Genomic DNA, 13140 nt, shown 5'->3' on the forward strand with positions numbered 1-13140 from the left:
TTTACACGGATCAGTCATCCTGGTCCGTTTGCAGAAAAACAACCCCAAAGCATGATGTTTCCACCCCCATGCTTCACAGTAGGTATGGTGATCTTTGGATGCAACTCAGCATTCTTTGTCCTCCAAACACGACGAGTTGAGTTTTTACCAAAAAGTTATATTTTGGTTTCATCTGACCATATGACATTCTCCCAATCTTCTTCTGGATCATCCAAATGCTCTCTAGCAAACTTCAGACGGGCCTGGACATGTACTGGCTTAAGCAGGGGGACACGTCTGGCACTGCAGGATTTGAGTCCCTGGCGGCGTAGTGTGTTACTGATGGTAGGCTTTGTTACTTTGGTCCCAGCTCTCTGCAGGTCATTCACTAGGTCCCCCCGTGTGGTTCTGGGATTTTTGCTCACCGTTCTTGTGATCATTTTGACCCCAAGGGGTGAGAACTTGCGTGGAGCCCCAGATCGAGGGAGATTATCAGTGGTCTTATATGTCTTCCATTTCCTAATAATTGCTCCCACAGTTGATTTCTTCAAACCAAGCTGCTTACCTATTGCAGATTCAGTCTTCCCAGCCTGGTGCAGGTCTACAATTTTGTTTCTGGTGTCCTTTGACAGCTCTTTGGTCTTGGCCATGGTGGAGTTTGGAGTGTGACTGTTTGAGGTTGTGGACAGGTGTCTTTTATACTGATAACAAGTTCAAACAGGTGCCATTAATACAGGTAACGAGTGGAGGACAGAGGATCCTCTTAAAGAAGAAGTTACAGGTCTGTGAGAGCCACAAATCTTGCTTGTTTGTAGGTGACCAAATACTTATTTTACACCATAATTTGCAAATAAATTCAATAAAAATCCTACAATGTGATTTTCTGGATTTTTTTTCTCATTTTGTCTGTCATAGTTGACGTGTACCTATGATGAAAATTACAGGCCTCTCTCGTCTTTTTAAGTGGGAGAACTTGCACAATTGGTGGCTGACTAAATACTTTTTTGCCACACTGTACAAAAATACAATAGAGAGAGAAACAGAGAGGGAAAAGGGGGACACGGGTGTCCTTTATTTGAGACATGAGGAGTTGAATGACTGTTTACCTACCATGTATCTGTATGACTCTCAGTAGCGAGCGAACACTGTTAGCATTGGGCTTCTGCAGCAGCACCTCCTCTGACAGAGGCTCCTGTATGGACAACACAGTGAGACAGGAAGGTATCAGACCACTCATCAACAACATTCACCTTAACAGCCCTCCCTAGATTTCCTCTTACTCATATCATTGAATATTCCTTATGAGGGAATACACATCACATAAACCTGTGTGGTATACTTAACATGATTTAGGAAGGGGTTTTAAAGTAGTTTATAAACTGCTTTAATGCACCTTAAACCAGTCTCACCTCAATACCCAGCAGAGCGCTGACGCAGGCCTCAGAGGCGTCACAGATGGCCGTGAGGTCGTGACCTCCCTCCAGAGCCATTATCACCCGGCCTCCAGCCAGACCCATCAGCTGCCGGGTAAGAAACCCAAAACCTGACGGACGCATCCACATCAACACAGTTAATATGGGATGTGGTGGCCAACTAAGCACGGGAACTTTGCATGTAGCCTAAATCATGTTCAATACGGCATTTCAACCCCTTTTCTAGATTGACAACATGGGAATATACTGCAGGGCATGTATCAATCTTTACGACATTTACAGCGCAGATTAACATACAGTAAATCCCTAAAGACACACACTTACAACACTAACAAAAATACAACTACAGATGTAGGATCTTAATTTGAGACAGTTTGCAACAGCAGGAAAATAATCCTGCAGCAACAGGAAATGTAAATGATTATGTGGATTTTTGTAGGAGTTGATCCATTTTTCGTGAGGGGAAATCAAGTCTGAAATTTCAAAGTGGAAAGTACAAACTTTAGGAGCCTTTTTAAACATCAAATACACTACAAGTTGAACAGTTCCTAAATTGCAGAAAAGTTATCCTGCAACAGGGTGATTACATTAAGATCCAACATCTGTATTGTCCCTCCAACTTAATTTTTTTATCATGCCATTTTATATTGTGTACCAGGTCAATGCTTATAAATGTCTTACCTTCCATTTATCAAGAACTAACTAGCAAAGATCTAAAAGCACTTTATAGGCTAGCTCGGGGTCTAAAGTGTACTGAGGAAAACCTTGCTTACATTTGGAGGTGACCTTGTAACCCCCTAGAGGTGCAGGGTGTCCCTCTGCTGCATCGAACCCTGAGGAGACCAGGACCACGTCAGGGGAGAACTCCTGAGCTATGGGCATCACCACCGTCCTGCAGGGAGAAACATTAAACAACATCTATGTCATTTAGTCCACTAACAGCCCTGCCTGGCTGTTTCAGACAGTGAGGAGAGCATGGTTGGGGTTGAGCTGCTAGGGAGTGGGCCTCCTGTTGTTTTCTGGGCTGGTGTCCATCACCCCTCTCTGTCAGAGAGTCAACCAGCACAGTGCAGAGCGGAGCCGCCAGCTAGCAAGGAAGCTAACGCAGGCATCTCCGCTGCCGCCCGAGTTCAAAGCCGCCATAGGCGCGTCTGGTTCCCATTTGGAGCTTGTCACTCTCCTCACGTCACTGACAGCCTGCCATCTGGGATCCATTTGGGTTCATTATCCTGCATTTGGATTCCTCCAGCCCAGACCCCCCCACTCCCCACCACACTAACTAACCCCGCCTCCCCTGTAGACCAATAAAACCTTCCATACTCCCCTGTGAGCCCAGCTATAGACAGACTACAGGGAGAACAAGAGAGAGAGGGAGAGGGCTCATTAAAGATCAATCAGATAGAGGGAAGGAGAGAGGAGAACAGGAATGAGAGAGGAGACAGGGAGGTGGGGAGGGGTGTAGAGGTATGTGGTAGATGGCAGCATTCCCTACCCCTGGAGTTTAGAGAAACCGACTGACAATATTTCACCAACAAATTTGTTGCGCATTCTAAATCTGTGTGGGACAGACGTGTGGCAACAAAATATGTATTTTCAGATAACAAAAACAGAGTTATAATTATTATTTCCAAGGATGGTGCATTATTGTGTGGAAAAGTAAGGTATATTAGGAATACTCTGGTTTGTTACTTATTACGTTGAAGTGAAAAACTTTTGTTGAAACTTTTCCAGTACTATGTTGTCATTCTCATTTTGTTACGCTGGCTTAACGGTGGGGCCCACCCACTTGGTTGTCTGCCTGCAGTGTGGACCCTCTTACTGTGTGGTTGCTTCAGTTTCCTATGGTTGCCACCAGACAGCAGACCAAACAAACATATAGAGACTTCATTAGAACTTTCAACTTCCCACCGGTGGCAATTAAGTGCCATGGAGGAAATGTCAGTGAAATGTCTGTTTAATACAACAACAACCAAACCTGGAGACAATTTAATCTTACAAAAAATCTTCTTAAAATGTTAAAAATTGGGACCATACACATGCACTTCAAATGACTGGGATTCAGAAGTGTGTCATTCAATTTACAGTATATTGACAGCAGTGCTCGGTAAACTGGAGTGAAGGACACTGTGCCCCATGTTGTTTTGCCGAATTGTAGAGCAAACTCTCCCCAGTGAGCAGTAGACTGAATCACGGTGACACCCAGATGGTTACTACCAATATTACAATTTATTTCTCGTGTTGGCTGCTATCCTAATCAAAATAAAATCAAGTGGGATGGAACAAAATGGCCAGGTTAGCTCCCTACCGCCAGAGACATGTGGCATGTCACAGTGACATCCAGATGGTGTCCAAGATGTTTCTCCCTCACCCGTCGAAATAAACATCACTTCATTTTACACCTTTTAACTAGAGTCATGCTGCATCATAAACTAGCTAGCTGGGAACACTGGCTGCTAAGGGGATATTATCAGGACATCTGACTCAACTAACCATTCGTCTCCACCCGACTTTCAACTGTGAGACACACGTCATTGATTTGGGCAACATGCGTGTCCGTATAGCTTCCAACGTGTTGTTTATTTTTGATTTTTTTGGTGATGTCACTTCTTGCCACTGGGGAGCAGTAAAACAACGTGATGGGTCAGGTCAAGTTACATTAGGTTTAAATGTAGCGTCAGCGAGATGACAAAGACGCACCAAGTAAACAGTAGTAGTGGGTCAATTTCCTCAACAACCAGGAGTGTTGAAATGTGAGGCTAAACTTCTCTGCTGTTTTGGTCCTGAAGTTACCATGTTGTAGCAGAGTGAAGCGCACCCGTGCACATGCGCAGGTACTCTGTGTGACTGTGTGAGAGCAGTCTTGCATCGCACTTATCTCAATGGGCACGTTTCTCTACTCAGACGTTGCTGACGCCTGCCAGATCTCACAATACCTGGATAGGTATTTTACCTCTTAGCTAATCACATCAAGGTCGCATTCCCCCGCTTAGATGCTGCATGCATCAACCAACAGTTGTGTGCATGTCACCGAATGTACAGTCAGGCACCAGACTGCTATAGCATATGATGTGGTTAACTGATACGTATAATATCTATCTATCTGTTGTAAGATCTGGCATGCGTCAACAACGTCTGAGTAAAGGAACACAACCAACATGTTATTGCAATCTGGTGCCCGACTGCACAGTCGATGACATGGTTGATTCATGCAAGGTCTGAACGTGGGAACGCGACCAATAGCTTGCGGCGCTCACCGTGGCAACGTCATCTCACTGAGTAGCCCTTTCCTGCAGTCAATGACCAAAAGCGCCGTCTTTGACCCTATGGGTGGAATGTTGTTCATAATTTTCATAATTTCATAATAAAAACATGACAACAATCCAGTGTTTCTATGTCAAACAGTTTCGATATATTTATATTCTGTGATTTATATAAAGTGTAATATTGGGATGCAAACTCAAAATGTTATACATTTCAACTCTATATCTGACATGGTCAAGTGTCTTGTTTTTTTTAGGTCTATACTTTTATTTCTAAGTAGATTTGTTTAAGACTACCAATTATTTATTCCTTTCCTGATTTAGCCCACTGCAGCAAAAGTGAATCTCAATGTGACATTGCTTGAAAACCCCATTACAAAAAAGCTAGAAACCCCATTGAATACTCCATTATATTTTTGCCCAAACTTTCCAGACAAAAACTGAACATAATTCATTATGGTTTTTATTTTGGTTAGTTTTGGAGTCAGTCAAAGATAACAGTTTCAGTATAGTTTTGGTATTTTCTGTTAGTTCATTATTTTATTTCAGTTGACCTTTTTCATGATTCGTTTTTGTTTTAGTTTCAGTTTACTATAATAACCTTGGTCAGAGCGGTCTTACCTAAAAGCAGTGATGTACTCAGCATCACTCATAGGGGGGTCCAGACCTCCAGTCCAGGCCACATTAACATTGAAGCCCTCTCCAGCACCAGATCCCACCTATAACACAGACAGAGACCTACTGAGACAAATCATTCTCAAGGAGAGGAGGATACAGTCAATAAGAGTAACATAGAGGTGCTAGAGGCACAGCACATGTAGTATAATCTCGACAGACATCTCTCCACTGTAACTTTGGAACCTAGCTAGCTCTTTGAGTTTCTCTTGACGTTGTCTGAGCCTACTAGCAGAATTCACCGTGTAGAGCTGAACCAATGATGTCAATTACCTCAGCCGGCCCGCCGCTGCCAGGGAAGAAGTTGCCATCGTCATAGCGATGCAGTGAGATATACAGCACACTGGGATCATTGTAAAACACTTCCTGGGTCCCATTACCATGGTGAACATCCTAACCGCAGGACAGAGATGGAAGAGAACATTTGGTAACATTAAAACCAATAACTGCTGTCTCGTGTTATGTCATATCCTAGGCCTAATCAATAGTAACCAGTAACTAATGTGAGACAGAACTCATGTGTATACTGTACCTGTGTTTACATACATGTACACATACTGCCAGAATAAAGGAAACACAAGTAAATGAGGGATACAAAGTATATTAAAAGCAGTGCTTCCACACAGGTGTAATTCCTGAGTTAATTAAGCAAATAAAACATCCCATAATGCTTAGGGTTATGTATAAAAATGCCCAGTTGTTCATTATGTTGGCTACCATGGCTAGAAGAGATCTCAAAGGAGCATAGGGGGTTTAAAGGGATTCTGGAGCGGCGCCTGAGTGTTTTCCACCACCATCAACAAAACACCAAATGATGGAATTTCTCATGGAAGAATGGTGTCGCCTCCCTCCAATAGAGTTCCAGACACTTGCAGAATCTATGCCAATGCGCATTGATGCTGTGCTGGAGGCTCGTGGTGGCCCAACGCACTATTAAGACACTGTTGGTGTTTCCTTTATTTTGGCAGTTACCTGTACATAATTAATGTGTTTATACATACAGTACATCATGAAGGTCAGTACTAGTAGTTATTGTCAAAATAGTACTAAGTCAACTGAGACGAGGACACCAGCAACACAAATAGCGCTGCTACTGTCAATGTTACAACCACTCCAACTGTAGTCCCTTACCCAGTCAACGATGAGGATCTTGTTGGCACTCAGTTTCTGCTGCAGCTGTTTGGCTGCAATGGCCACTGAGTTGAAATAGCAGAAACCCCTGTAGCAGAGAGAGAGAGAGAGAGAGAGAGAGAGAGAGAGAGGCAGAGAAAGAGAGGCAGAGAGGCAGAAAGGCAGAGAGAGAGAGGCAGAGAGAGAGACAGAGAGAGAGAGAGAGGGTGGAGGGCAGAGAAACATACATTATCACTACAAGATGATAGTGGTTAGGATAAGAGAGAAAATGGTGGAATTCCTAGGAGCCAACTCAGCACACTAATCGGAGGAGAGTAGAGAAGAGGCATAAATCTTCTCTGTTCTTCTCCTTCCCAGCTTCACTATCAGGCCATAAATATCCATCGTCAGACAGGCTGCTGACACTGCAAAGCTCAGCAGAGCCCGCTGTGGTTAGCCTGGGCACGCACCACCACAAGGAGTATAGTATACACGAAAATCAACACACACACAGTAGATATGAGAATATGAAACAGACTCACATTGGGTTGGAGGGGTCAGCATGGTGGCCTGGGGGTCTCACCACTGCAAAGCCATTCTGGAGAGAAACAGTCAAACAAAACATTATCATTCAGCATTCTTTGTCAAGTGGCCTAAGGCAGTTGGTGAGGCAGACCAGAGCGTGATTGGATGAGGAGTGGAGTACAGATCGGTGTCTTACCTTGAGTTCTCCTTTGGCCACTCTGAAGGCCAGCTCTGTGACGCTGCCTGCAGCCATGCGCGACGCCGTGGATGTATGAGACTCGTTCCAGATTGTGTCATTATCCACCTGCCAATCAAAAACAAAACAACATGAGGGTGAGTGACAGGACAGCAGTCAAGCTGGATGGAACCGGTCATAAGCATGCGTTTAGAATCTGCTAGCATGCTATAGGGAGTTCCAGTGCATCAGGTGAAGTGTTTTTCTGTCCATGGTTTAAACAACACCAACTAATAGTACTACAGGCACACTGGTTTTGGAGGCAAACAGACCTCACCTCAATCATTTACCGGACTATAACATAGCTGTGTGATATATTTACACAGACACACTCTGTGCCATAGAGATTTGCTATGCAGGCAACAGAGGACCATGCATACATGGTGTTGTATATACAGACCTGAGGGGTTGGCATTCCCTCAGGGACTTAAACATTCTCCTGTCCACTCCATTTTATCTATCCATTTTTTCTGTTTGTTCACAAACTCGCATTTCTAGCCGTCTGGCTCAGACAATGAAATTGAAGGCATGTCTTTAATCCCTCGTCATGCGCATATTGTTTCTATTAGTTTGAATTGTCATGGTCCGATGGAGATCGTCAGGCAATTTATTGACATGTCCCAACGCACTCATGTTTTCCTCTTTCATTTCCACCGCCTCGTCTTCTCATGGCCCTCTCCTGGAAACAACAGCAACAACTACCATCACTCTAATCAATCTGAATGGACTGTATCATATAACCGTTGTCAAGGACTTGGAGGGAAGAATTGCCAACTGAAATCGAGAAATGTTGTGCGTGTTGTGAGTGAGAGAGAGCTAGGGGAAAATGTGTGTGTGTTGGGCCTCTCACGTACCCCTACTCCTCCACATGGCAGCATCACAAACATCCTTTGAGAGAGAATGCCTGAGGGAGAAAAACGCAGAGAAGTTTTATTAACCAAACAATCAATGTTAACAGCTCCTTTTCAAACAATTTTACATTAGAAATGAGTAGCAGACATTACTGTACGTTTGTGTACCATCACTGTAGTGACAACTTAAATACATGACTGAGTGGACTACTAAACATAACGGATTCCAAAGTGCTATCAATACTGTAACTTTAACCAAAGGCAAATCCCTAGTTACTAGAGACACCAGAGTTACTAGGGACACCAGAGTTACTAGAGACACCAGAGTTACTAGGGACACCAGAGTTACTAGGGACACCAGAGTTACTAGAGACACCAGAGTTACTAGGGACACCAGAGTTACTAGGGACACCAGAGTTACTAGAGACACCAGAGTTACTAGGGACACCAGAGTTACTAGTTACTAGGGACACCAGGGACACCAGAGTTACTAGGACACCAGACACACCAGAGTTACACCAGAGTAGAGACACCAGAGTTACTAGGGACACCAGAGTTACTAGGGACACCAGAGTTACTAGGGACACCAGAGTTACTAGGGACACCAGAGTTACTAGGGACACCAGAGTTACTAGGGACACCAGAGTTACTAGGGACACCAGAGTTACTAGGGACACCAGACTAGTTACTAGAGACACCAGAGTTACTAGGGACACCAGAGTTACTAGGGACACCAGAGTTACTAGGGACACCAGAGTTACTAGGGACACCAGAGTTACTAGGGACACCAGACACACCAGAGTTACTAGGGACACCAGAGTTAGAGACACCAGAGTTAGAGACACCAGAGTTACTAGGGACACCAGAGTTACTAGAGACACCAGAGTTACTAGGGACACCAGAGTTACTAGGGACACCAGAGTTACTAGGGACACCAGAGTTACTAGGGACACCAGAGTTAGAGACACCAGAGTTACTAGGGACACCAGAGTTACTAGGGACACCAGAGTAAGTAGCTTTACTTTACAGTGCTGTTGCCAAACTGTTACCAGTTACGTAAAGCAGTGGTTCCCAACTCCGGTCCTCGAGTACTCCTAACAGCACACATTATTATTGTAGCCCCCGACAAGCACACCTGATTCAACTTGTCAACTAATCTTTGGGCCCACAATGAGTTGAATCAGGCATGTTTGTCTCGGGCTACAACAAAAATGTGTACTGTTAGGGGTACTCAAAACCAGCGTTGGCAACCACTGACCTAAAGGCTTCTGGCACAAGGCCTGATGCAGTAGACCAGTACATCATAACATCTGTAGTGAGGACGTACCGGACAGCTTGCGGTTGTCCAGTTTGAGGCGGTTGAGAGGGTTGGTGCCATATAGAAGGACATGACGCTCTGAATGGACCGACTGCAGCTCCTCCAGAGTGGCCTTCCTACCTCGGATAGTCTGTTGGAACACAGACCAGACAGAGCAACAGATAAGGGACCAGGTGGAGACAGCTATGGTGTCTTCTAGTAACTTGTAATCAGTGATATGGATGTATGTGTAATACGTGTGTAATGACAATGGTGATGTTTGTACCTCACACTGGCCCCTGAGACCTCTCTCCTGGAGACGTGACCAGATACTCTGGATCCTCCCAGCATGCTCTGGGTGGCTGCTGTTGTCACCACATGTGCACTGGTGCTTCAGCATCTGAGAGTCATAAACCAGACCTGCAACCAAACACAGACAGACATTAACGAGACTATTTCCAGTGATTACTACCCATTTCCTCCAAATCAACAGCTTTAAGACAGATCTAACCACAATGAGAAAGTTCATTTAAAAAATGCAATTAAATAATATCAACTTATCAGAGAATCCCTGACCAGGCCTCAGATTGAAACACGGCCACAGTAGGGATAATAACCTCCACCTAGGTAGGTCCTCGTGGTGGCAGTGTGCCTGTGTGTGTGGTTCACTTCTTACCGGTGGTGAAGCGTGGTTTGCTCTGTGGTTCTGGGGTGGGCAGGGGTAGGGGTTTGTCTGGCAACGTGAGGGATGTGGAGGCTGGCGAGGACTGGGTACGGGAGAGGGGGCGGTGGGCACCGCCAAGCATAATGGGTACCGCCAGTGTCTCCATGTGGGCTGTCTGGCGACGCAGCTGCTGCAGCTGTTTCTGTTTCTCCCATAGCAACGACTAGGGAGATAGAGCGAGGGAGATAGAGAGAGGGAGATAGAGGAAGGGAGATAGAGGAAGGGAGATAGAGGAAGGGAGATAGAGGGAGGGAGATAGAGGAAGGGAGATAGAGGAAGGGAGATAGAGGAAGGGAGATAGAGGAAGGGAGATAGAGCGAGGGAGATTGTTGTGATTTTCAACCCACAGAAATCTATATAAATAAGAGTATGCCAAACCTGCACGAACAAAATATAAAACCCTTTGCTGCTCTCTGCTGGAAGTTGAAGGAGACATGTTCTAGTGTTCCTCTACCATCCTCTGTGTCTGTATCTTACCTGGTTGAGTATCAGTGTGTGTTGCAGGTTGATCTGTCCTCCCTGGCTGTCTGCCGCAGACACGAGCTCCGCCTCCCTCAGTGACTCCGCCCTTGCTCTGCCCTGATAGATATCGCTGGGTGCTGGCCCCACCTCCTCAGAGTCCATGTCCTCTGAGGGGATCTGTTTGAGACGAGGCTTCTCACTGGTCTTAGACATCAGCTTGAACACACAAATAATGATCCATTTAGCTTTATTCACTAAATTCTATCAAGGTATTTCTGCCAAAAAAAGACAGCTGCTGGCAGATGAAGCACCCCTTGGATTGTACAAAAAGAATCCATTACAACAGAGTGAGTGAGCATGAGAGTATATGTGAGCAAAGACAGATTTGTGAGGGTGTGTTAGTCACTCACCTTTCCCAGATGTGTCTGCTGTTTAAGTCTCTCCAATAGTTGGCTGTTGTGGTGCTGCTGCAGCAGATGGGGGTGAAGGGATCTGGGGCTCTGGGGCAGGGGCTCTGAGCGAGTCCGGCTCAGAGGCTTGTGAGGGCCCCCTTCCGGGGCCAGATGATCCGTCTGGGGGGAAAACTGCAGAGGAACAGGGCCCAGGCCTGGAACTGAGACCAGGGGAGACAGGCAGAGTGTGGCTATAAGTCTGACTGTTTGTCAAGGCCACAAGGTGGCAGTATCACAATACCTATGACAGCAGCATAAACATTTTCTTCATAGCTCTTTCACGGGAGGCTGAAGAAAAGTCCTGATGCCGACAGAATCCAGTTTAGCAATTCAGTATTGTTTCAGACTTTTAAGTAACACATTCCTGGCAAGGACTTCTCCTGTTCTATGTCAAAGTCAAGTTACATGTGAAAGGAATTTTCACTACCATATACAAAGGCAATGTTTATTGGACGTCAAACTTATTACAAGCCAGAATTGTATTTGAATGCTGTGGTGTCTCACCAGCGAGCATTGGGGCGTGCACCAGTCCGGAGGGCTCCAGGATGAGGACAGGCTGGAAGTGAGGGGACAGCGACCCACTCTGCTCCTCCGTCCCCAGGGGAAGGTAGACAGACTGGCCTCCCGTCACCATAGGCACCCGACCCACCTTCAGAGGGGACAAGTCTCCATCACTCTGCACACATACACATAGAATGTGGCGAAAAGTTAACTAGTTGCTATCAAAGAAGAATCTTAGTGTTGTTATTTTTTGCAATCTCATTATAATAATGAAAAGCATTGAATTCATAACCTCCATAACATCTACAGGTCTACATACTTTTCTTCAGGTTGTGTGATATGCTTACCCTGGCATTGGCTGGCAGGCCCAGGGTGATGGTGGGTAGGACTGAGGAACTCTGGATGGTGAAGTGGGCTAGAGACCCATCCTGGAGCAGCAGTCTCTGGGCCTGAGGGGATACAACATGAATTCAACTATATTGCCTTGACTGTGTACTCTCAAACCTGATATAGGTACCTCCGCAGGTGCAGGTGTTGTGTGTACTATACATGTACGTGATTAAGTGATTTTATGTTAGTGAATAGATAGTGAGTGTGTGTGAGAGTGTGTGTGTTTGTGTAGTGTTTAAGTGTATACACAAGTGAGAGCATCATACAAAATGCATGTGGGACAGCCTGCTTATTCTGATAAGCCAAGGCTAGACGACGAAGTGGAGAGGGTTTGATTAGGTGATCTGGTGTTGTGTTCAACTAGGTGGAGAGAGTTTGATTAGGTGACCAGATCTGGTGTTGTGTTCAACTAGGTGGAGAGGGTTTGATTAGGTGACCAGATCTGGTGTTGTGTTCAACTAGGTGGAGAGGGTTTGATTAGGTGATCTGGTGTTGTGTTCAACTAGATGGAGAGAGTTTGATTAGGTGACCAGATCTGGTCTTGTGTTCAACAAGGTGGAGAGGGTTTGATTAGGTGACCAGATCTGGTGTTGTGTTCAACTAGGTGGAGAGGGTTTGATTAGGTGACCAGATCTGGTGTTGTGTTCAACTAGGTGGAGAGAGTTTGATTAGGTGATCTGGTGTTGTGTTCAACAAGGTGGAGAGAGTTTGATTAGGTGACCTGGTGTTGTGTTCAACTAGGTGGAGAGGGTTTGATTAGGTGACCTGGTGTTGTGTTCAACTAGGTGGAGAGAGTTTGATTAGGTGACCTGGTGTTGTGTTCAACTAGGTGGAGAGGGTTTGATTAGGTGATCTAGTGTTGTGTTCAACTAGGTGGAGAGAGTTTGATTAGGTGACCTGGTGTTGTGTTCAACTAGGTGGAGAGGGTTTGATTAGGTGACCTGGTGTTGTGTTCAACTAGGTGGAAAGGGTTTGATTAGGTGATCTGGTGTTGTGTTCAACTAGGTGGAGAGAGTTTGATTAGGTGACCTGGTGTTGTGTTCAACTAGATGGAGAGGGTTTGATTAGGTGACCTGGTGTTGTGTTCAACTAGGTGGAGAGGGTTTGATTAGGTGATCTGGTGTTGTGTTCAACAAGGTGGAGAGGGTTTGATTGGGTGACCGGATCTGGTGTTGTGTTCAACTAGGTGGAGAGGGTTTGATTAGGTGACCTGGTGTTGTGTTCAACAAGGTGGAGAGGGTTTGAT

At 45.3% G+C, this 13140-nt stretch overlaps 1 protein-coding gene across 7 annotated transcripts in view; it reads right to left on the reverse strand.

Annotated features, from left to right (window-relative positions):
• Positions 1 to 13140, reverse strand: part of hdac7a (histone deacetylase 7a) — a 74452-nt gene that overhangs the window by 2496 nt on the left and 58816 nt on the right. For 5 of the 7 annotated variants that reach the window (XM_042299485.1, XM_042299490.1, XM_042299486.1 and 2 more), the window contains 16 exons: positions 11852 to 11953; positions 11508 to 11679; positions 10962 to 11164; positions 10567 to 10767; positions 10042 to 10252; positions 9652 to 9785; positions 9396 to 9516; positions 8072 to 8121; positions 7179 to 7286; positions 7000 to 7055; positions 6479 to 6566; positions 5621 to 5740; positions 5294 to 5391; positions 2186 to 2304; positions 1389 to 1522; positions 1090 to 1171 (listed from right to left, as the gene is read on the reverse strand). In XM_042299485.1, the coding sequence (XP_042155419.1) occupies positions 1090 to 1171; positions 1389 to 1522; positions 2186 to 2304; positions 5294 to 5391; positions 5621 to 5740; positions 6479 to 6566; positions 7000 to 7055; positions 7179 to 7286; positions 8072 to 8121; positions 9396 to 9516; positions 9652 to 9785; positions 10042 to 10252; positions 10567 to 10767; positions 10962 to 11164; positions 11508 to 11679; positions 11852 to 11953 (1999 nt within the window). The remainder of the gene's footprint in view (positions 1 to 1089; positions 1172 to 1388; positions 1523 to 2185; positions 2305 to 5293; positions 5392 to 5620; positions 5741 to 6478; positions 6567 to 6999; positions 7056 to 7178; positions 7287 to 8071; positions 8122 to 9395; positions 9517 to 9651; positions 9786 to 10041; positions 10253 to 10566; positions 10768 to 10961; positions 11165 to 11507; positions 11680 to 11851; positions 11954 to 13140) is intronic. The other 2 variants (XM_042299487.1, XM_042299488.1) reach the window with 1 other exon arrangement.

Source organism: Oncorhynchus tshawytscha, linkage group LG16 (assembly GCF_018296145.1).
Source record: "Oncorhynchus tshawytscha isolate Ot180627B linkage group LG16, Otsh_v2.0, whole genome shotgun sequence".
NCBI lineage: Eukaryota > Metazoa > Chordata > Actinopteri > Salmoniformes > Salmonidae > Oncorhynchus > Oncorhynchus tshawytscha.